Raw genomic sequence first — 24,506 nt, 5'->3', positions numbered from 1 at the left:
AGAAATAAGAAAAAATCTAAAATCCATCTTCCCTTCACCTCTATATAATCCCAGGCTCATCTTCATTTGTGAATTCTCCACATGCTCACCTCAGCAGAACAAGAGGGTGGGGAATGCGGGCTTCAGTCAGTTCCTCACATGCTTCTGCCAGTCCTTCCTCCTCAGGGGAGGACTCCTCACACTCTTCCCCTGCATGGGGTCCCTCCCACAGGAGACAGTCCTTCATGAACTTCTCCAACGTGGATCCTCCCCACAGGCTGCAGTTCTTCATTAACTGCTTCAGTAAGGGTCCCTTCCACAGGGTTCAGCCTTTAAGGGACAGAGTGGGCCAGTGTGGGTCCCCTTACGGGGCCAGCAAACCTCCTCCAGTGTGGGTTCCTCGCTCCATGAGGCCACGGGTCCTCCCAGGAGCCTGCTCCAGCACAGGCTTCCCACAAGGTCACAGCCTCCTTCAGGCACAGGGTGAGGTACTCCATGGCATATCTGCTCCACAGTGGATATTTGCTCCAACGTGGATTTCCATGGAGGGGCAGCTGCCCCACCATGATCTGCACCACAGGCTGCAGGGGAATCTGTTCCAGCACCTGGGAAATGTGAAATCACCTGCAAACTGAAACTGACACTGAACAGTGAAATGAGGTAGTTAGAGGACAAGTGCAACTACTGCAGCATATTTAGTAGATAGTATTTGCAAATGCCTGCAAGTCACTTCCTAAGAAACAAAATTATATACATAACATAGCGTGCTATGCCCTACTAATTTCAATGGTTTTTAAGTGTTTTTGCTTTTCATTATAGCCCTTCTTGCCTAGCTGGCTTTTCTCATGCAACCACTTTACAGAATGAAGAAACATATCTTTGCAACATTCTCTACAACAATGAATTTGCTGACAAATGGAACAGCCAGTAATTGCAAGATTCCTCATGTCCACAGGCAGGGTCTCTGGCAGAAGGTCAAGTTCTTTTCAGAGTCAACTACAAAGCTCTTTTATCTACCTAGAACAGGTCTTTTTAGCACTTGTTTTCCATTTACACTGAGAGCAAATTTTCAGGTTTCATCTGGTACCTCAGGGATAAGTATATAGTGCCACTACCAAGGAAGCTATGGCTGGCATTCCACCCCTCTAGCCTTTTTGCATCACTGGTATATAGCTCTGAGTGCATCACACAGAGTGCAGATAATTACTTCAGTTAGCAAAAACCCACTGGAAAATAGTTAATGTGGTAAGCACATCTACAACAAGTTAATATTAATTAAATTGAGCTGCTGATCTGCTTTACTGTGTTGCCTCCACAAACAGCTAAAGATACAGAAGTGGGTGACTTGGGATGACACCACTGCCACATTTAAAATTTATTCTCCTTTTTCACACTAAAATGCAGTGTATGTATGAGTGGCCAATTAGATGACCCAAAAATTTTCCTTTCCTAAAGAACATATGCCCAGTATGTTTGAGACAGTTTTCTACTCTCCTCTCTGTTCATGGACTAAATTACTGTTTAAGTCCTAAGTCAAAGTTGCACTGCCTTCCTGCCTCCCAAGAAAAGGTTGGTTTTTAATTGGTACACTAGTAATCACACACATGGATCAATTATTTCACTGTTTTGCTGTACAATCCACATACATCTAAATGCTTAATTCACAGAATCACAAAGTACGCTGATGAGGAAGGGAGCTATAAGAATAATGTAGGATTAAATATATTTTTATATACTGGCCAAATTCCCAGTTCATTATTGCTTGATGACATAATAAGAAAGTTAGAATGTGTTAGATTATTTTTTGGTATTAATTTATTTTTGCTATTAATTTAACTTTTACACAAAAATATACAGCTTATCATAACCTTAACATCATTATAGAGCAAAGTGGATGGAATATTTTAAGCTGAGCTGATTTTAAAGTCCTCCAGTCTAGGTTAATAGTCTCTCTTCTGCTAGACAAACAAAACAGAAAGACAAGATTATTTCCTTTATTTAGGACCCATCCTCTGACAGGAGTAAATGATGAACAATGCTTCTTGGAACAAAGCTATATCCTGAAAACTGTTATGCACTGATCTTAGTCCAGCAGCTCAGTATCTAAAGACTTGGATGAATGAGGGCCAGAGCACTCAGCATCTTGCAGGAGGGCGTTCATAGTGAAGCAGATTCTGCAGGAGACAGGATCAGTGCTCCTTAGAAATGAGCAGGCTGTTACAACACATGGTTCACTTACCAGTGGGAAAAAAAAAGAAGTTAAAAATAAAGGCAAATTTAAAGTCTTCACTTCATGCAGTCATTTAATACATCTTGAATTAAACCTATGGTGTCCAGGGATCTGGATCGCCATTTGAGAGAAAGTGTTTTGAGATAGCAAACATATTTTTAAAGACTACAGGAAAGGCTAATCATGCTACAAATTCATATGAATGCCATCTCTAGGTGTAAGGGAGAAGATTCCGAAGCTAAAACTGAGACATGCGGTACCTTAACCCCAAATGAAATAACAGACCTACTAAGGAGCTTGGGGTGAGAAGGGAAAGGGGACTGAGAGCTACTGCAAGGCTGGCAAGAGCTGCAGAGCATTCAGTCTTATTAAAACAACTGTTAACAGCTTTGGAACATAAATAACTAAATAATGAATACCATTCCAAAGCCATTGATGTCTTCACACTGTCTCTCATTAGAAATAAGTAAGAAAGAAGAAATGTGAGATTTACAACTGTAGCATGAGGTCCACAGGCAAGACAAAGGATATACATTTCATATATTATGTTTTTATTTTCTAAAATGTGACATAGCTTCTTAAAAATACATGACAATAGAGTCCATGAAAAAAATGTGGCCAAGGGAAAAAAATCAGAGACTGAAGCCGTGGCTGAGATAGAACTTGCATTTTATTTCTTTTAAACATCAGTATTATATTCTAGGATGAACTGTCTCAGGACTGCTTGATTCACAAATCCCTTTAGAAATACTTGCTGGAACACAAAAAGTGCTTCTCAGCTATTAAAGAAAGTGGGTCATTGGTTTCTGCATTCAGATACTTTCAAATAATAAGTCTTTTAAAACTTTAAACATGTCTTATTGTATACAGCCATCAGTAATGAACACGCATGTACTTTGGTGCATATGAAAATAGTGGCTGAGACACCAATTATTTGATACACTGCACATGCACTATTCATTAATTCTCCCTGACAATTTATAGGCAGAGCTTTCAGGTTATCTAAATATAAACTTGCACATAGCTTCAGAGCTTGGAGAGTTCACACCCTTTTAAAATGCAAGCAACCTTTCTTCTCCGTGATTTCCCATTAGGCCTCTATAGTGCACTTGCCAGAAAGGCTGAAGCTCAGCAGGTGTGGTCTTTCTGTAAATATTTCCCAGTGGAAGTTTAATGTGAACCTCTCACACATACAAAAATATAATATGCAGAGAAATGTTTACTGGATGAGGACCTCAGATTTAAAATTCAGAGGGGAAGGGACTGTGTCTGTACATATACACCAACTATGTGTATTTGAAAGCTGCTAAATCGTTTAAAGGCACAGTTCTAGAAAAGCCATAGGCTTGTTCTGGAAACCAAAGGGCATTCAGGGTACTTAACACTCAGCATAATGTTTTGCCAAATGAAAGTAAAAAAGTGCAACTACATGTTTCCAGGTAGGTGGCTTGAAGATTATTCACTTGGTCTTTACAAAATAGTTAGTAGATTAAATGTTGTGCAAACGTCATCGTCTCGGTACAGCTTGGCACTGTCATGCTTGTTAGGACACAGTGATTACAGTGGTGCTTTTCGGAGAGGGAGATTACATTTCTCACAGATTCTGTTCCTGACCCAACCACAGTGTGTGACCTTGTAGCTAAAACTGACCATACCAACATCTGGCCTGAGAGCAACCATGTTATACTATTTGTATTATCTTTTAACGAGAAGTTAAAATTGATATCTTGTAATGCACGGAAGTTACCCTCCCCCTTTCAGCTGCACAATCTGTTCAAGGCTCTGAGTCTGGACTCACTGCACATCCCACGTAGCTAATTCTTAGAACAAACAATTCCTTTGGGGTCTAAAATGCTCACTGGATTCTGACTCAGTCAGAATAAATAATTTCTAGCAGGAAAGAAATCAAATTAGCTCAGTTTTGAGGCACACATGATCAGAGACGTAAAAGCAAGGCATCGGTGTAATTTCATTACAAGGAAACTGACTATAGTCAGTCACAAGAAAAGTTACAGAAAGATGCTGCCTACTCAGTGATCTATTTTATGGAAGCACTGTGTGGACCATTAGCTCCTGCCTTCTGCAAAACTCCTTTCCAGTCCACCTATATTTCACTAGTTAATGCTGTATTTACATCACACAGTGGAAAAGAATTGGGGACTCTTGCACTAGAGGCAAGTAATTTTTTTTTAAATTCTGGTAACAAAAGGGGGAAAACTCTCACCACCTTTAATGTTTAATTAGGCAAGATCTGTCACCTTATGATGGAGAAGCACTATTTCGTGTGATAAAGAATACTGACATTTCTCTTTTAATATATGCTAAGAGTACCACATAGAACCCTTTTTTTTTATTATTTCCTCATGCCCAATCCACCACCTATAATCTGCATTACCACAGATAAATTGATACTAAACCTTATGCCAATGGTACCTCCACCACACTGTGATTTCTGGGAACATAGCCCACATTGTGCCACAATGACTGAACTTGCTTTGGGACAGACCTGCATTGCTAGAAGACTGTTGCCCCTCCTCATCCTGAAAGTATTTGTCAAAACCCTTAATGTTTGGTTTTCTATCTGCTTTTTTCAGTTTCTGCCAGGTCATTAACTAGTAAGCTGCTGTCATCTATTCCTGCTGATAAATTTATGGTGGAATAAGCACTTAGTGAGGCTGAAGCATACAGGGCTTGAATATGACAACCACTTCACGGACAGCCACAATAAATTCATAACTGCCTCTCTGCAGACCAGTGCTCCTAACACATGGAATTAGCACAGTACAGTAGGATCACTGTTATGCTTTTAAATGACAAGCTGGTTCACACATCAGAGCAGCTGTGTAGTGAGCAGTAAATTGCAGTCGTGCTCCACAGTACAGCTATGTGCACATTGTATCCATCTCCTGCAGGCCTGGTTAGTGCTGGCCAACCAACATTAAAATTGTTGGAGTAATGGAGGTTCTTTGGTTTGGCCGCAGATTATGGGCATCAGAAGTAAAACAAGACCTGGCTTTCAGAGATCAGGGAGCTCACACTATGTAGGGAACAAGGGTAATACTCATACCATTAGTTCATTTACCACAAATAATGTCACCTGCAGCAGTTTTGCACGGTCAGGGCAAGTTCAGAGAACTTTGCCATACAGAAAAGATAGATGATAACAGGATTTTGAGAAGTCTTGTATTTTCTGACTCATGAAACTTGTCTTCATTGCCAAATAGAGCTTGGCAAAAGAAAGTCTGACTGTGCTTACAGCTGCAGGGAGGGAGGCAGAGTGAGACACAATTTCAAAAGTCCTTTCAATAGCAAATGAGTAACGAAATGGCAGACTATATTCAATCCAAATATGAAACATACACAATGGATTACTTTAATTTACTTAGCACCACTTAGGAAAGAGGCCTCTGAGTCATTGTAGCTGTTGTACTTCCCCCAGCAACGCCTTCCTTTGGAGGCATGTCACAGCACAGACTGCATGGGCTGTATAGAAGTGGGATTTACTGAAAATCAATAACATTCTCTTTTTAATGGAGATTTAGAGGTTTTGGGTAAACCCATAAGGGAAACCTGTGGTGTGATCATTCACTAGTAGAATTATGAGAACTGTACAAGGAGTAATGGTAAGACAGAGTAACAAGTAGTGATATGTTTATTTATGTATTTATTTATTTATTGTACATAAACACTTAAACACATTTTGAGTAATGTTTTTCTTCAAGAAGTCTCTTCTAACAAGTATGAATCAATAAAACAGCTCATAAACTTAAGCAAGAAGACACCTGATCATTTGCCAGGTAAGATATTTAATGCTGTGCAGTAATGTTTTTATCAGTCTACATCTAAAATTTATCATTTACTCATATTTCTCACTACAGCTTATTGCCCAAATTTGTTTAATTTTTTGATAATATTTCCTCAAATAAATAAACCATGCCCTTCAACTGTCCCTTGCAGTCAATTATATTAACTAGGACAGCTATTCTTTGGACATTTTATAAGACACTGAAACTCTCATCTGAACTAGGCCACCAACTAATTGCTATGCACAGGCAGCAACACCACATTATTTCTGAAACTCTGTCATTCTTGTCCTGTAACTGCAAATCCACAGTGGTGGTGAATTATCTTGCACATGACCACTTGAAAACAGAAAATCTGCTGTTTAAACAAAATCTCTGTTAACTCTTTTCTTTTGCACAACAGAAAATAACATTGGACATTTTTACAAATTAAGCTGAGAAGAAATAATCTTAACTATGTAAAAGGACATAACGCTATTTGGAAAATATTGCCAAACTTAAAAATGACCAGGTTAGTTCATCTTCAAAATATTGTCTTAGAAATACAGCATCCTTTTGGGGTTTTGGTATGGGAAGTTATTGTTATCTCAGCAGAAATCTTTATTAGATGCTTGTTAGCTTCATATTAAGAATTTATGGTATGCAGAACCACTGCTATATTAAAGCTATAGTCTCCAGACCTTTGAGGGCCTCAATAGAGCTGTATAGAAAGACTCCTTGGATGACAAGGTGAACAGATCTATCAGTCAATAAGTTTATGGGACATTGACTGCTACTACCTGAATAATCATGAGGTGAGAATCATCTTAAAAGTGGTTGGAGAGAAACACTCTTCTTTATGTTCTAGTGAAGAGCCATTACTCGAGTGCTCTCCTTCAGGTGTTAAACTTGGTAAAATGATAAACAGTGGGATCGAGTGCACCCTCAGCAGGTTTGCCAATGGCACAAAGCTGTGTTGTATGGTTGACATGCTGGTGGGAAGGAATGTCATCCAGACAGATCTGGACAATCTTGAGAGATAGGCCTATGTGAACCTCCTGAAATTCAGCAATACCAAGTGCAACCCTAACCCTAGCCTTGCACCTGGGCCAGGACAATCCCAAGCACAAATACAGGCTGGTTGGAGAAAGGATTGAGAGCAATCCTGGGAAGAAAGACTTGGGGGTTTGGTCGACAAGAAGCTCAACATAAGCTGTAAAAGTGTACTTGCAGACCAGACAGGCAACCATATCCTGGGCTTTGCACTATGAAGACAGGCTGAGAGAGCTGGAATTGGTCAGCCTGGAGAAGAGGAGGCTCTGGGAAGACATTATAGCAGCCTTCCAGTACCTAAAGGGGGCCTACATGGAAGATGGAGAGGGATTTTTTACAAGGTCATGTAGTGATGGGGCAAGGGGGGATGGCTTTAGACTGAACTCTTTCAGGTTTAAATTAGATATTCAAAAGAATTTATTCACTATGAAAATGGTGAGTCACTGGAACAGGTTGCCCAGAGAAGCTGTGGATGTCCCATCCTTGGAAGTGTTCAAGGCCAGGTTGGATGGGGCTTTGAGCAGCCTGTTCTAGTGGGAGGTGTCCCTGCCCACTTCAGAAGGTTGAAACCAGATGATCTTTAAGATCCCTTCCAGCCCAAGCCATTCCATGATACTTCTTTTGCCCTTGTGTTTTGTAGTCATGCTGAAGCTGTCTAGGCCTTTTACAAGTAATTGCAGACCAAGCATCATTGCCATTGATGCCTATGGTTCCTCTACCTCGTGTTTACAGCCTCCTGTTAAAGCAGAATGGCAATTCTCTACCTCTAAAAGTACTGCCTCATCCTTCTTCCCTGATGATTCAACTGATTTTAACTTTTATTTGGTCTTTTCTAAATGATTAGTACATAAAAAACCTAAGCACGGCTGGAATCTCATGTCCTAAATCTCATGTGCTTTGCCAAGTAAACAGCATGTAAAGGACCCTACACAGTACCCTTTGCATAGGGAAGGGTTTCCTTGATGAACTAGGACTTGTGTTTGAGCTTCTGCCAACATTTTTGTCAGAAGGTTTGTTTTTAACATTGCTAATGATTTGGAAAACAAAACAGAGTTTGTAGAACAATCTCCAAAATATTTATGGTAATTAGCATGTAGAAAAGAAGAAGCCCTTCATGGGCTCCTGTGTATAGGAGACAAAGCAGTTAAAAGAGGAAAGTTTCTGAGCACTCTTTGTCTGTAGCTAAACTGTTAAAATTCCCGTGCCAGACATAACCATGGAAGCAAACAATGGAAGTGCACTGGCTAATACTATTCCAAAATTATCCTAAAGGTGCTGAAGTTGTTTGAAATTTTGTCTGTAATTGGCAGAGCTGAAAGAATTCATCCTCTTTTCATAAACAATGGAAGGAATCTTGCAGATTTTCCACTCTTATTACTGGAACATAGATCTGATACAGCAATTTAAGTAAAAGTGCTGTTTGGGGCCTTTTTCTAAATCCTATTATTTCTAGCAAGACAGTGAACTCCCAGCATTAAGATACAAATCATACCATAAAGTCATAGTAATTCAATTCTGGCATTCAAAAATCTTCAGTTCTAAATTCAGTGATAGCGCAACAAAAATGAAGCCAAGAAAAATTTGTTCTGAGACAGTTAACCAAACAGTCTAAAAATTTTTAATTCTCCTAATCTGAAACATTCTTCTACAAAATACCTCTAAAATATTTGAGATGGAAATAAATGTGCACATCTAAATTTCTAAAATTATGTGCAGTGTTATATATAGGCATTTGCATTAGTGATGAAAAGATAACACTATCAAGATTTCCTATCCTTCAGATAAGCAGGCTTTGGAATCTAGAAATATTCTACATTCCTCATCCCCAGCCAATTCAGGAAATTAATTTTAACAGGATATTTCAAGGAAGATTTTTTTGATTTTGAATAGTTTGAAGAGAAGGAATGTGAATTTTCACGCCTTTATGTAGGTCATTTAAGTCACTCCACAGTGTCTGCATTTTCAAAATACTGCATTTCAAATCACCTTTGAAATCTATTACTCCTCACATTAGTTTTGTTCTTGTGAGATTAAAAGACAACAAGTGAATAGTTGGGCCTCTACAGTTTTGGGGAATTTTTTGTAGAAATAGAAAAATTCTTAGAAAACAGCACTATTTGGACAAACACTGGAAAAGGGTTAGATGTGTATTTTGAGCATTATTTAATCTTCTTGAAACATAAATACAGCCAGAATATCTTCTGAGAACATGCTGCACTGTGGCATGCATATTTTAATTGCCTTGTGCTAGATTTACTATAATAACAAGGACATGGTCTACCAGTCAAAACGTTAACACTGGCATATGGGAAAATTAAAGTCGCATTCTACTCCAGGCCTACTGTGAAGCGTGAGTGGTAATGTAGACATGCAACTACTTCTATATGTCTAATCCTAATTTACATCTGACTTGAGAGGTGCTGGAAACTCCTAATGGTACCATGTGTAAGTGGACATGCGCTCACAGTGCTTCCACATCTCCAACAACATGTACTGGGCCAGGTACGGCTTTTTTCCTGTGACACCCAGACAATGGAATGTTGACTAACAGAAATTGCAACAGGCATTCTTACTGTTTTATTGATTTCTATAAATATTATGTATGTATTATGCTGAAATAATTTTAGTATTTCTATGAACCCAGCAAGGGATTCCAAAATTGTGGAGTCTTAGGATACTTACCACTAGTTGTTGAAGTTCAACAGTTTAACAGTTTAACTAAATGTACTGCATGTAGGATAAAACCCTTAGCAAAAACAGATAAAGTGTGAGAGGTATGAAGCAAGTTCTGAGTAAAAATCCCACTGGTCAAACAGATACAAGCCTTAATAGAAGAAGAGTCAGAAACTGAAGAGCGAGATCAAAGAAAACTGGTGAATTCATGAGGAGGAACAGCCTTTTGTGGCTCTAATGAAATTCCTGTAAAAATGCCTGCATAGTCAGAGAATTTGTCACTCTCAGCAGTGTACTACCTGCAGAATCATGTAACAGACCACGTTGGAAAGGATGTCCGAAGTTCATCTGGCCCAACCTTCTGTTGTCAACAGACTGACCTTCAAAGCTGGATTGTTCACAGCCCTGTCAAGTTTTGAAATGCTGCAGGCATGAAACTCTTCAACCTCTCTTGGCAGCCCGCTCGAGTGCTCACCGCCCTTACGCTTGAAAATGTTGTGCTTAAGCCTAATTGGAAGTTCTCTGGGTGCACCTTGCTACTGTCACCTCTTAGCACTGCACTCTTCATCTGTGAAAAGAGCCTGGCTCTGCCTTCTCCATACCCATCTTCTGGCCAGGGTGCAGTGTGGGCTGGGGCCAGTGGGGTCCCCATTTGGGCCAGCAAGGCAGGTAAGGTGTCACCAGTCGTGGCTCATTCCACCACCCCCACTGAAGGAGGAGGGCCAGCTGGGGCAGCTGAGGGCAGCCCTGTCCATGTGTGCTGTGCTGCTGAGGCTCGTCTGAGGCTGAGCTGAGGATGTGAAGTGGGGTCAGCCCAGTGAGGGTAACCAGGGTCAGGGACAGCCTCATGACTGTTGAGTGACGAGGCTGTGGAGGCCAGGCTGGCAAGTCAGCCCACAGGTGGTCAGGGTCCAGGACAGCAGGGCCCATGGCCAGGCCCAGGCAGGGCTGTGGTGCTGCTGGGGCAGTGATCGATGACCCTGAGAGCTGATATGGGGTATTGAACCATGGCAGGGTGGGCCGGAGCCCTGGGAGTGTGGGCAGGGACAGGCAGGCTGGCAGTGCTCAGAGTGCTGGCACTTGGGCATTTCAAACCTTCTACTAGATTCTGCTCTTAACTTCAGGAGTGCATTGTCTACTTTGAAGTATACATTTTTCAAAAACCACCTTTGTGTTATAAAAATCACTTCAAGATAATTAAAAAATCATTATTAAACAATAAACTCATACTGCTTATACTGCAGTTCAATTTTTGCTTCTCCTTCAGCCTAACTAAAAACATATGTCCCAATGATGAAAAACTCAACTTCACTTTCAAATTAACTACCAGGAATCAGGATTGCTATCCACTACTGTAAAATATTTCTGTTGTAGACTTTAAAAATGCTTCAATTAGTTTGTAGATCATGAAACAATCTTTTTTAAAACTAACCTTGTGTCCCCGCCAAATTTGACTTGGTATTATCAATCCAACAAAAAAAGTATAACTCAATAAAAATTTGTAACTCAGTACACAAATGTATAGAAACAAATGTTTCTATAAATACATGAGCAGCAAAAGGAGGGTTAAAGGAGCACCTCCATCCTTTATTTAGTCACTGTCCCTGGAGGTATTTAAAAGTGGTATAGGCGTGTCACTTAGGGCCATGGTTTAGTGTTGGGCTTGGCAGTGCTGGGTTAACAGTTGGACTCAATGATCTTAAAAGTCTCTCCCAATGAACTCACCCAATCTCGATCCCCACACAAAAGGACCCCGGGGTTATAGCAGATCACAAACCCAGCAGAAGTTAACAGTGTTGCACTATTGCAAAAAAGCAAACATTGTGCTGACAAGTATGGAGGGCACTGGCATGGTTCAAACATACGAAGTAAAGCTTTCCATTGATTCAGGGCTGATGAGGTCTTGCCTGGAGTACTGTGACCCCACAGTGAGCACCCAACTGTTACTGGTATTAGTTTGAATACAGATCTTCAAGGGGTAAGTCAGACATGACACACAAGTACCACCCTAAAAGTAGTTAACTGGATGTTTTCATCAGGACACAGGAGTTCTCTTCCTCTTCTTCCAAACTGGTAGCCCTGAGAAATAACCCCTCCCCAGTGTCACAGCAGGATATGCAGCTCCCGAAATCAACAGTGGTTCAAAAAATAGTTTGAGGGAGTCCAAATCCTCTGATCTGATATGTAACACAAGTCTATTTCCCAAGTTCTATTCTTAAATATTTAAACAGAGTGAGTCATCTTAATTAACTATAATAAAGAAATATCTTTTCCCATACTTATCTATCCTTACTACTGGCTTGAAAAAGCAGGTTGTCAAGTTCCTGGCTGAGACAGAGTTAATTTTCTTCCTAATACCTGGTAGAGTGTTGCATTTTGGGTTTAGTAGGAGAATCATGTTGACAACACTGATGTTTCAGCTGTTGCTCAATAGTGTTCACCCTCAGTCTTTTCATTCTCTCATACTCTGCCAACAAGGAGACGCAAAAGAAGTTGGGAGGGAGCATAGCCAGGACAGCTGACATAAAGGGATATTCCATACCAAACAACATCATGCTCATTAAATTAAATCAGGGGATTTGGCCATGAGGGGCCAGTTGCTGCTCAGGGATGGGCTGGAGTTTGGTCAGAAGGTGGTGAGAAATTGTCTTGTGCATTACTTGGTTTTTTTGGGTTTTATTTCTCTTTTTTTGTTACCTCACTTTTAATTACTATTATTACACTGTATTTTACTTCATTTTGTTTATCAAACTGTTCTTAACCCATATGTTTTACCTTTTTTTGAGTTCTCCTCTCCCTCTCAGGAAGTGAGTGAGCAGCTGCATAGTGCTTGGTTTCTGGCTGGGGTTAAATCACACCACCAATCTTCCTTCTAGTCTTTTTTTTTTCCTAGGACTGTTTCAAGTGGAGCTTTTCATATATCCTTAGTACATCTGAGAAGATTTGAGAGAGACAAGAAATGCAGAAGGTGGGAAGAAACTGTAAGTACTTATGAAAAATCATGAGTAAGAATTTTAAAAGTGGTCCATATAGAAACCATTTGAGAAAAAGAATTAAGTGCCTGCCAGAAGGGCAAAATCACTGTATTTTCTGTCAGAAACACATCAGTAGTGTACAATGCCCACTAATAACCTGAATGTGGGCTAACATTTACAAAAAATCTATATTGTGTACACAGCCATTACAAATAATCTGTTCACTTACAAAAGCTTAATTTATAGTCCTATAAATAGGACTGTATCACGCCATTATTATGCAAGGCAGTCCTCTTTTGGAATAATGACCTTTGACTGCAGATGTAACTGCTGAGCATTACTCCTTTGGACCCCTGAATTATTTTTATGGTTTGAATATTTTGAGGTCCTAGAAAAGCCACTCTAAAATTTCTCTGGATCAAAGATACTCTATAAAGGCAATACAAATGCAGAACTGAATTTGAAGGAAGGTATAAAGTCTAGAAGAAAAGTAATCAGCAATAGCAGGCTTGGACAAATAAATCCCTACTAATATCATTAAATGGTAAAATGTTACAGGTCTTAAGTGGAAGATTTTTACAGGTGACAAGTGACACATGACACCACTTGTTTCTTTGGTCTTCCTTTTGAGCTGAAAAGATCTGTTGCCATTCTTACAACTCATTTATCTCAAAAGATAGTTATGATTTAGTTTTTATTAGTGTTTGAACATAACAAACGGAAATAAACTGTATTTTAGGAAGATATGGAGGAGTAAATTCACACTAAAAACACAGTAGTAAATGGTTTCTGAATTCTGATTACATTAAAAAAATGTATATATCCCAATGAATTTGACTTTAATTAGCTGTTTCATAACATACCTTTTATAACTTGGGCAAAGTGAGTCAGGATAAGTGCTTAGCTGGGGTCAGACCTCTGAGCAGGTACTCACAATGATTGCACTGACTTTTCACATAAATCAAAGAGGGTTGTTTTATAAACAGTGTTGCAACATGAAGATAAAAATTACATCAGTACACATTACTCTAAGACAAAATATTGCACTAGGCAAGCATTCTATCAGAATGGTTTTGGTGTACTCACAAAGAAAGGAGAAAGGATGTTTCTATGTTGCTTTTCAATTTAATAACTAAGAACTGAAATGAAACCACATATCCCTGACACTTACTAAAAGTAATATTCAGGACTTGGGTGGGGAGGAAGGTATTTAGCTAGTCAGAGAAATCCAAGGAAAGCTGGATAACTGATCAGAAAGACTCCAGGTTTAAAGTTTTTAGGAAACTTTTAATTTTAGTTTACTGCTTTCCATAATACTGAGACAGTGAAGCATGGGACAAATCTATTTACTGGATTTTCTGCTGACTTGCAAAGTCAAGTTTCCAGAAATAGAGACTTGGAACGCTTCCAGCTTTCCTTTGTTAGTTATCTGCAAATAAACTTCTCAGAGCTACTTAATAGGAAATCCAGTAAAAGCCAGATTCTGTGGAAGTATTTTTTTTTTTTAATAAAAGATTACATGGTAGTATGAATACAAGGCCTAGTGATTAAATGTGAAGAGGTAAGTTTGAAAGAGCTGCAAAATCTGTATGCGTTCATTGCTGCTTGACAACAGAAACCAAACCCTTCTAAATTAATCCTCTAGTCACACATTTAAAGCTGCGTAAATTCTCCAGCAGGACTACAGCATCCATACGGAAATTATTTTTGCTTACATACATGAATTTAGAGGAATATAGCCACAGTCATGCAGTACACAACGGGTTGTATGCAAAGAATTTCAGAACATACTGAAAACAAACGTCAGGGCTAGCGGTACAAACCGGCTAAGCACCTGCTCTGCCCCGGTGCTCTCCATCCTGACCAGGCATAAGCCCAACCACCACAGCTGAAGCCAACCCACAGCTAATTACATCAACCATGTGCTCCTGACTGTACGAAGCTATGCAGTCCGTCCCCTTCGGGAAAGATTGGATTTCACGGCCATTTAAATAGCAGAAGGAAAGTGAAACTTGAACGTGACTCAAGCGCAGAGGCCCGGCTCCTGCGTGAGGCCGCGCCAGGGGGGTGCGCGGGGTCCGGGCCGATGGGGTCCGGGCGCGCTGCTGGGCAGTCCCTGTGCCAAAGCCAGCGCGCCGAGGCACAGCCGCGCCTGCGAGCCCCCCGCGGCAGGTGATCGCAGACCGGCCTCCTTCTCCGGGCGGCCTGTCCGCTGCGCTAGAAGGCAGCGCAGCCTGCATCCCCCGCAGGGCAGGGCTGCGGGTGCGCAACCCGCCGCCCTTCGCACCTGGGCGGCCGCCCGGCTGCGCGCGGAGCCGCGGGTGACTCAGCGGCTCGCCGGTGACCCCCGCCCGCGGCGGCGGCGCCTCGCCACGGCTCTGCCCCCTCCCTCTCTGCCTCCCGCCCTCCCGGTAGGATCATCCCACCCCGCCGGGCGGTCACCTCAGCAGGAGGAGCCGCCGCCACTTTGCCTCCGCTCCCGCAGCGACCTGACTGCAGTCAGCCCCGCCGCGCCGCACCATGCAAGGAGGGAAGGGAGACGAGAAGAGGCGGGACGCCGCCCGGCCCCTGCAGCTCACCATGAAGAGGGGCTACGAGGTGCTCCGCGACCCCCACCTCAACAAGGTAGGGGCGGGCAGGGCAGGTGCGCCGCTGGGCGAGGAGGGCGGCTGCCCTCGCCCTCGCCGCGGCCCCCGCGGGTGACGAACGGTCCTGCCGGGCGCTGCCCGCGGGGCCGGGGCCGGGGCCGCCTGTCGCCGCCGCCACCTGTCAGGCGCAGCGGCCGCCGGGCCGGGGGCGGCGGGCGCGGGGCAGCCGCACTTCCTGCGGGCCCGGCGCCGCTTCCTCTTCCTTCGGGCGGCGGGAGGCGGCCGGTGCCCTGCCCGCCGCCGCCCAGCGGGCCCGGGCCGCGGAGCCATCCTCCCGGCAGCCCCCAGGGGATGGGAGCTGCAGCAGCACGGGGAGGAGGATGCTGCTGAAAGTTACGCCGCTCTGATGCGAGTTCCTGCTGCCGTGCTTCTGTCTTCCCGGTACCCTCTTTCTTTTCCAATCCTCTCTTCCACGGATGCTCGACCTCCTTTCCTGCGGGTTAAAGTGGCTGTTGGTGCTGTCCTGCGTTTTCTGCCCTGGCAGGGTGGAAAATGTGTTTATCACAACTATTCCTCTTGGAGCTCTAAAATGCAACTGCAGTTGCTCCCCGCTCTGCATCAGCGAATGCAGGCAGCTTTTCTAAGAGATGCCATAGCACAGCGAAACCTTTTTGACGCGTTTCCAGTTTGCTTAAGAATAGTAATTCAGCTTGATCAAACTTTTTAAATGTGTAAAACTAATCTGGGAAACATAAAGCTGAGTAGAGAAATGTCTGCATAACTGCCTTGATAAAGACGCGAAGTTCAAATAATAGAATAATTAAATTGGCATAACAAGCCCTGAATTTACTGCCAAAACGAAAATTGGTTAAAGGTTGATAATAAACCACATCTAGCATATGAAGCCTTGGTCAGACCCTTACCTCCAAATTTCACCTTGCACATTAACCGGAATGGTGTTCTGATTTGTGCATCCGCATTAGAATGTATATACGGTCATTTTGCTTATTGCCGACTTGGAGAAATTGGCAAAACCGTGTCTCTAGGTTTACTAGACAGGTTGACTCATCAGTAAAAGCTCCATGTGTAAGTTAGATGAATAGTGCTTTTATTAGTCTTGGTGCTTGACTACAAAGTTTCCTTAGAGGCTGTCTTAAGTCTGTGTAGGCCTGAGAAAGTCTCCTGAGGTCAGGTTAAAGGAGAATTTACCAAAATATAAAACTCCCAAGAAGAAACCAAGGAGAGGCTGTTTTGCTTGGGTTTGCGTTTAAGCAGCTGTATTATTCATGGAAAAAGTCTGATTCAGCATAACCAGGAAGGCCAACCCAACAGAAATCTCACCTTGTTTAAAGAAATAAAAGGGGGCCTGTTCTAAAATGCATTGACTGAAGGGCAGTCAGAGGCAGACTCATTCCAATGCTCACACACCTTACATTTTACCTCTGAACAGCATACAGTAAGGACGGGTCATCACAGATGAGGTGCTAAAGAGGAAGGGTTTTGCTTGATTTTAATTTACAGGAGAGAAGAGTAACAGAATATTCTGAGTTCCAAGAGACCCACAAGGATTTTCAAGTCCAGTTCTTAAGTGAATGGCCTGTGTGAAGATCAGACTGACAACCTTGGTGGGTTAGCACCATCCTTTTCCTGGGTTAGGCTTTATTCTTTCATGCTCTCACAGCTGTGGTATATCCCCTGTGTACTGTAAAGCAGAGAAGCAGGAAAAGATAGTTGTTAATTACCGGCCACATCTACCCAGTGAACAAAATTTGATGCTAGAAATGCTCAGCGGAAAAATCTGGTGTTTGTGCCTATGAGAAAAGTCTGGTTCTGGTCTGTTAAAGGATAGATAATCCCGTTTTCTGACTGAGACAGATGATGTTTTTTGTGGGTGTAGATGTACTATACCCTAATATATGTATGTACATCCACACCCTAATATGTGTATATTTGATTCTGTATAGGTGCACTAAACTCAGATATGTTGAGGACTGCCCACATGGTTGCCAGTTTGATAGCTTGTGGCCTGCCTGTGCACGTGGAAGCTGCTACTCCCAGTTCACTTTCTATTGTCAAGGGCGTTAAACAAGTGTCAGGTTGCTGAGAATTCAATTTAAAGTAGATAAAATATGTCCTTAAGTGATTCTAAAGTACAGGGATTTCTTACAGTCCTGCAAGATGCCAGAACTTTTTGCTGTCTTGGCCCTGTCAAGGAGTTGCAATTTCTTAAGATCAGTGCTTTCTTTTGGATATGGTGCCAGTTTTAAGATGTCTATTTGCACTTATGTGGCAAGAGTAGACTGTTAAGTACTAAACAGTGGTATCTACCAGTGACTTGTAGAAAAGGAAGACAAATGATGTTTTCAGGGTCTCTTAAGACAGATACCCTGGCAAGCAGGTAAAACTGAACTGTGCTTCAGTATGCAGAAGCCTGGGGCCTATGTCCTCATTCCTTTTCTCAGACAAATTGAAAATTTTACATGGAACCATTCATACTTGAACATATTTAAAAACAGATGTAAGAAGAAATAAGTGCTAGATTTAAAAAGAAAAAACCCAGTCAAAACAGAAAACCCAGTCCCAAAACCCTATCTCCATTTAAGTGCTCCATTCAAGTGTCCCACTCATTCAACAGTAAAACTGGATTTCTGCATGCTTGTCCATTGCTTTTTATACTTAACCTTCCTGGCTTTTGAGGGAAAAGGTTGTGTGAATGCCAGGGTGAGCACCCTTCTTCTGCTTGGCCTTACTTCTACTTGGATGGCAAAATTGACACCCTAGGCAATGTCATTCTTAAATCCTTTATGTTTGACTCGGTTAGTAATTCACAAACATGTCCAACCTTCAGCAGCAAAAAGTTCGATAAAAAATGGTTGGTGGTTTTGTGAGTTGTTTCCCCTCTCTCCCCACCCCCCGTAAAGCATTTTGGGTCCCTGAGTGGCTTGTGACATCTCAGCAGCAGTGATACATCAAAAATCATGACAAACAGTGGATTGTAACTGACTGAATTTAATTACTTGAGGATGTGTGTCCAGGTCTATAGACAATAATTGTAATTCAGTTTAATGTCTGAAATTTTAGGATGTTAATATTTAAAAGTGTATTTAGAAACTTTCTGGTAATTGTCTGTCTTTTTCCCTCAGGCAACCAAACACATTGTAAATAGCAATTACAAGGAAAACAAACACAGTTTCACTTCTTTTCACTGAAACAGATTTGGCTGGGAGTTGTATGCTCTTTAAGCTGATGAGCTATAGAAGTGTGGAAGTAATTTGCTCTTTCCCTACTGTAAATCTCATTTATGCTTTATTCAGTGGACAAGTTTACAATTTTAAGGCACACAAACAGTTTAACACTACAGTTTCATCTTTAATTTTTTACCTTTTAATATTTAAGCAAATCATATTTTCCCATAAGCTGGTTATTTTCAGAATCTTGGTGCGAAGATAGACAAACACGCATTTCGATACAAAACTTCCCCAATAGCCTGTATTAGTTGCCAAGTGTAAACTTACTGAGAAACTTTGCCGTTGGAGAAATGCTTTGTTTCCAGGCTGCTTTTATATTCCTGCAGAGCAATTCAGTGAGCAGTAAATAAGTGACTGTTAAATCTAAGTGCTGGAGGGCTCTTTCTCCTCCCCAGATGTCTGATTTTAACTCCTCTACTGAGTGACTGCTGTTGTCATTGCTGAGTATAATGTGCTTGTAAGCTGTTTTCTTTCTCCTTTTTCTTTCTCTTTTTTCAAGTTGTACTAAAGTGCTGTAGAATTTCAGAACAGACTGTCTGACAGGACTGCTGAATATCTGAGAGCACTGTGTCCATCCCACCTACCATTGCATTGGTGTTTTACCCTTATGTCTCCCAGATGTGATGCCCCTGAACCTTAGCAGGTTCTCACTAAGTGACATTAGTTGTTGGCTGGAGTTGATTGTCAGTGTATTGACTTACTATGGGATTTACTATAGGAGGACTGTACTGGAACAGAGCAAAGGTCCATTCATCCCAGTGTCTTATTTCTAACAGTGGTTCAACTGGAGCCCTCAGGAGAGGCAGAAGAGTGAAGGGACCTCTGGTGAATAATCAGTTCCAGGCTGAGGGAATGAGCAGGTAATTAGAGGGTCAATAAGATATGAACATATGTCTCTCCTATCAGTTTACACATGCTAGGTGTATGAATTTACTAAAAATCAATTGTAAACTTCTTAGAGAGACTCATGGACTTCCCATTTTGCTCTGCATTTTAGACAGTGGGATGAGAATGCTCGTGAAATACAAGTAGATTTTGTTCTGTACACAACTAGTTGCTTCTCTAAAAGAAGATTTGATTTTTATTGGGCGACATATAAAAAGGATTTTATGACTTTGACACTAGTGGGCAACCCTGCAACAGGTCTCAGAAAAACCAAACCTCAGTAAAAAATCAGAAGTATTCCAGGGAGATTTTTTCTGTGTGATGGGTAAAATAGAAGAAACATTTAAGAACTTCCTTTAAATAAATCTATTCCTTTATCAAATACCAAGCAATAGAAGACTGTTTTTCCTTCTATAGATAGTGTTTGTATTTTCACATCTTAAACTAGTGTGTGCTTTGGATGGGTCTTCTGGAGTGGCAAATGCCCAATGAATGTTGCCATTGCCTTACCTGTAGATAGCTATTTTGGAAGAAAGCTGATGACATTGGGGATGAAGGAGGAAAACATTTCTTTAAATTGCATATTAGAATTATCTGTAATTCATAATTAATTAGTAAGATAGATTTTCTGGAAATTACTTCATATTGCAAGGGATTATTTAATTTTAAGTGGTAGTAGGTATGAGAGTGTTTTTTAGCTGAGAAGATTGTTGGTTCCATGTGAAAGTAAAGGTATAACTTGGGGAATTATTTTTAGTATTGTTGCTGATCATTCTTACTGTGTTCTACTTCCTTTTAAGAATTTGAAGTTTTTAAAAGTAATAGTTTTTGGTTCTTATCCCTTCCAGATCACATAGCAGAGCAATTCTGATATTGATAGGGATAACCACGTGATTTTTCAGGTCTTTGACAAGAGTGCATGGTAAAGTGGTTGTGCTAGCACAAAAAGTGAATGAATCTGGTCTTTGAAGCATTTTAGAGTGAACTTCTATCAATTTTGCCCATATGTTTGACAAGCATTACATTTTTCATCTCTTACTGGGATCTTTGACTCTAGTTGCTGTTCTGAACGGCAGCTTAAACCAGGAGTTTCTTCACGTGTGAGGTTGGCTCATAGAAGAGCTGTTTGCTCTTTAACAATCAAGATCATAAGTTGCAGGCTAGCAGAATGCAGCTACCTTGTTTGCTTGGGTTTTGGGCAAGGCTGTGAGCTTGATAGTGGCTCACTGGTGGCTACCAAAGGGCTGGGTGAGGAGGTTGTCACACTGGCAGTGTATTCCTCTTTTCTGTAGACACCTTGTTAAGGTGTGAGGGAGGATTAGTCATGCAAGATGCCTTTTGTATGACTGCTTTTATTTTCAGTATGTGTGGAGGGGCTGTAAAAATAAATTCTGTGCTTTTTTTTCCCCATTTCTTATTTTAAGGCAGGGGCAGGTTGTCCTGCATTCTATTAATAAGGAGAAAGTCTTGGAAAAAGCATAAAGTGTTAAAATCAGTGTTTATTTTATCACTGTCTTCTATTAAATGTATACAGCTTGCAGTGTTCATTGTCTTCAATCCTTTCTCCTGACCTAGTAGGTAAGTTGCTGTTGTTGGTGTTATGTTCTTTTCTTCCTGTTGGCCTCCAGTTCTTTGCTTGCTGTTATGAAACAGAGTGCTGAGACAGCAAGTTGGGAACAAAGTTCTGTGACTTGAATTAAAAGCAAATAAAATGAAGAAGAAGTTATGCAGTAAGCTAAAAAGCATTAATAGCAACTGAATAGTGGTGTAAGTTGTCACAGGAAGCTGAAACCTAGAACTGTTTTGCTGCAAATCTACTTCAGGCATTAAAAACAATTTTCAGTTGGGTAATTTTCATGTGAACTTCAGTAGTTGGATATAAAATCGACCTTTTTACTTTTGATTGAGAAATCCTATGGCCATTGGTTATAAATGTTATTTGAATAGAAACATTAATCTGGGCACAGAGCACCTTGTAAGCAGGATCTCTGTATTTAAATTGGGTTAAATGTGTCTTTTGACAGTAGGTTTTATAGAGATGCTGGCCAGAGTACTTGAGTTTTGTTTTTTAATCCTACTTGTGGATGCTGACAATAAATAGGAGGAGAGTTCACTGAGAAATTTTACTTCTGTCTAGGTAAAATAAACTGCAGAGAGTATCTTGGAGTACAGAGGTTCTTACTTTGCATTCTGCACTTTATAAATCCAGTTCTGCTCAATCAGTGTCTTGTATCAAGCTGTTGCTGTAAAAAACAGAAGTTGTGGCTGTAGGAGGCCCAAGGTTCTCTCCCCCAGCCCTGCTTGCCTTGTGGAGGGGAGAAGGAAGAGAACTGCTTGTGACAGAATGTTTTTTATTAACCAATGACCAGAGGTTACCATCTTTGCTTTGTCATGCTTTCCTTCCTTGCCTGCTCAGGTGGTTCTGGCTTCTGTTGTCTATGCCTGCAGGGGTTGATGCAGAGTTTCATGCCAAAGGTCTTCTTGGCTCTGGAGGTCTGAAAGAGAGTATTAATTCCCTTCAATTAGGTCCTTCATTAAGCTTTTTCCAGTTTAGAGTTGAGAATTTTTAGTGGAACTGCTGTTTCGCAGAAGCTTCAAAAGGATCATTTAGTGGAGGATGTGATCCTGGGATTTCAGCTGCAGTAGCAAGTGGTTTGTCCTCCCTGCAAATCTGAAGAGCTCTTGTAAGGTGTCATTTATGCTCCCCTGGATGGAGCAAATGTATGGAGGTTGCCCGTGTGCTCTGTTGCCCATCATGGCTGGAAGACTAGCATGGAAAGGGCAGAAAAAGAACAGAAATAGCACTATTGGTTTGTGTGCCTGTCTAATGAGATCGGTTATACAATAATAAAGTTTGTCTGTAGTAGGCCATTAGTTAAGCTTTGTTTGAATGTTCTTGTCAGTCACGGAGGTGCTTTCTCTGTACTTTGTGTCCAGACCAGGCCTGGCCTGTGACTGGGAATAGTTTCACAGAAATTATCTCTATTGTCTGGTTCAACATAACACCAAGGAGCTAAATCTGGTATGGGAAAAAGGCAATAGAATAGGGATTACCAGTTTCTAATATATGGTAGCCAAAATTTTGTACAGGAAACTGCAGACGAACATGACACAGCAACCATGTACCTACAAACTAGGATAGATGGGACTTAGAACAAACTTCCCCATGGACAGGTAAAAGTAGCAAAGCTATGCTTTAAATTGCAAGGGACTGGGGAAAGGCTTTGGTGCTTCCAAGTGTTTCACCTGATGTAGGAATTCAAATATTTAAATAAAGATGCTGATGGTTTCTATTGAGAGGCAGAGGATGAATTTGGTTTGTTGCTAGAATGTTCTGCCATACCATTCAGAGAGAAGAGTATCATGCACAGTCACCAGCACTGCTTTCTAGAAGGGCTTGCAGTCATGAGAAATCTACCTTATCCAACTGATATATTAAGAAGTGTTATTTATTGTTGGTGTCCTGTTCTCAAAACCTGTGAAGTGCCTTGTAGTTCTGAAATTGCAACTGTGCAAGCTCTTTGTAGATTGTGTTGTATGTCTGTTAATCTTCAAAAAAAAAAAAATCAAAGTCATGGATGAAGTCAAGGATGATAAGGGAGGCCATCTAATAGGTGTTTTAAGAAATTGTCAAAATAAATTGAATAATTTTTATTACTATTCACCCTATGCAGCCTGCATAGATTGAGCTGCTATGTCTGTCACTCTTTCTTTACTTTAACCTTTCTCCTCTCAGTAACAAATTTATACCATTGAGAAGTAAATGATTGCTGTCAGGCATATTGTTACTGAATCTCCATGAATTTACATTTTAGAAATATTTATCTCTTTTTTTTTTCCTAGAACAAAATTATATGCTTCCAGAGAAATAAGAAAATTGCTGTGTAATTATGTGTTGGGTTATCATTATGACTAATTTTCTTGATTTTGTGATGTGCAGCATGATAGTAGGAATTTTAAGGTTGCCTCGAAGGACTGTCAGTGTGACAAACATTACAGATAGCTCCAGGAGCTGGAACTGACAGGATCGCCCAGCCACAGGAAAGTTAAGGATTGAACCATTCTCACAAATATGCTCATGGCATTTATGAGGATGATAAATTTGTGTAGGAAGTATTAGGGAAAGACCTAAGAACCTGATCCTAATACCAGTTTTAATAGTGTAAGCTGAGAGTAAATGAATGATAGAAGGATTCAAGAGAGGAAGCTGCTGCAAAACTGCCATGAAATTAATAATGCATAGTCCTGGTGCACTAATCCTTAAAAATACCCAAAAAACCAACCCATTGTCATCTGGAGACTTTGAGCTCCTTTAACCTTCACAGATTGCTCGTTTCCTAGCAGCCAGTGTAGAAAGAAATGTTGAAATATTCATAGTTTGAAAGCTAAGTGATTTTGGCTAGTCTAATTTGCTTAAAGTGATGAATATTACAGTATCTCATTTTATGTTTAATTAAGGTGACTTTAACAATCAAAATCTTTGGGTAATTTCAGTGATTAAAATGCTATGGAGAAAGCCAAGTCGGTTTCTGTTAAAAACACGTCTCTCATTTTGCCTGAGAATTGCTTATGCATATTTCTTGGCATAGTTTACTTTAGGAATTAATGAAAAATAACCCCTGCATTGCATGCATAAGGAAACATGTTTTGGTCTTAAGCTTTGCTAATGTAATTTGTTGCATAATTCTGGAGGCAAAAATCCTGCCTTAGAAGAAGGAGGTCATGGGGCACCCTGGCTCCTTGCAGAGCACTGTGTACTTTCTGTTCAAATCAGTGTTTTTAATTTACTTGGATACTGTTAATGGCTATTCCTGTGTGAAACATAACACTCTGAGCAGGACCTGAATTTGTTTACAATATAGAGGAAGCAGAGGAAGTGTTTTTTATATACATATCGCATAACACAGAACTGAAGGAAAAAAAGATCTTATGATCTGAAGACTTCTGACTTTCAGCCAAAGATGTGGAAATATGTCAAGATGTAGTTGTCTGGTGTGGGAGCTCAGAAAGCAGATTCGTCCGTCCTAAGATATAAATGAGGCATAGAGCAACCATGAATTTTATCATTGCATGTTTATGCTTAGGTTTTACCT

At 40.9% G+C, this 24,506-nt stretch overlaps 1 protein-coding gene and 2 long non-coding RNA genes across 4 annotated transcripts in view; 1 reads left to right on the top strand and 2 right to left on the bottom strand.

Moving 5' to 3' along the window:
• Positions 1 to 1,473: 1,473 nt before the first annotated feature.
• LOC137470507 (uncharacterized) lies at positions 1,474 to 14,859 on the bottom strand. The gene is made up of 2 exons (XR_010997099.1): positions 13,556 to 14,859; positions 1,474 to 2,153 (listed from the first exon to the last, which is right to left on the bottom strand). It is a non-coding gene; the product is annotated as an uncharacterized lncRNA (long non-coding RNA).
• Positions 6,398 to 12,781, bottom strand: LOC137470508 (uncharacterized). Its single transcript, XR_010997100.1, has 2 exons — positions 12,011 to 12,781; positions 6,398 to 7,341 (listed from the first exon to the last, which is right to left on the bottom strand). It is a non-coding gene; the product is annotated as an uncharacterized lncRNA (long non-coding RNA).
• A 124-nt stretch (positions 14,860 to 14,983) lies between the features above and the next one.
• Positions 14,984 to 24,506, top strand: part of ME1 (malic enzyme 1) — a 153,891-nt gene continuing 144,368 nt past the window's right edge. The window contains exon 1 of one of the 2 annotated variants that reach the window (XM_068183962.1): positions 14,984 to 15,317. In XM_068183962.1, the coding sequence (XP_068040063.1) occupies positions 15,213 to 15,317 (105 nt within the window). In that variant the 5' untranslated portion in view covers positions 14,984 to 15,212. Of the gene's footprint in view, positions 15,318 to 15,700; positions 15,722 to 24,506 lie in introns of those variants that run through there. The other variant, XM_068183964.1, reaches the window with a different exon arrangement.

The sequence above is a fragment of the Anomalospiza imberbis genome, chromosome 3 (assembly GCF_031753505.1).
Source record: "Anomalospiza imberbis isolate Cuckoo-Finch-1a 21T00152 chromosome 3, ASM3175350v1, whole genome shotgun sequence".
Taxonomy (NCBI): domain Eukaryota; kingdom Metazoa; phylum Chordata; class Aves; order Passeriformes; family Viduidae; genus Anomalospiza; species Anomalospiza imberbis.
This window is presented reverse-complemented; position numbering and strand designations above follow the sequence as displayed.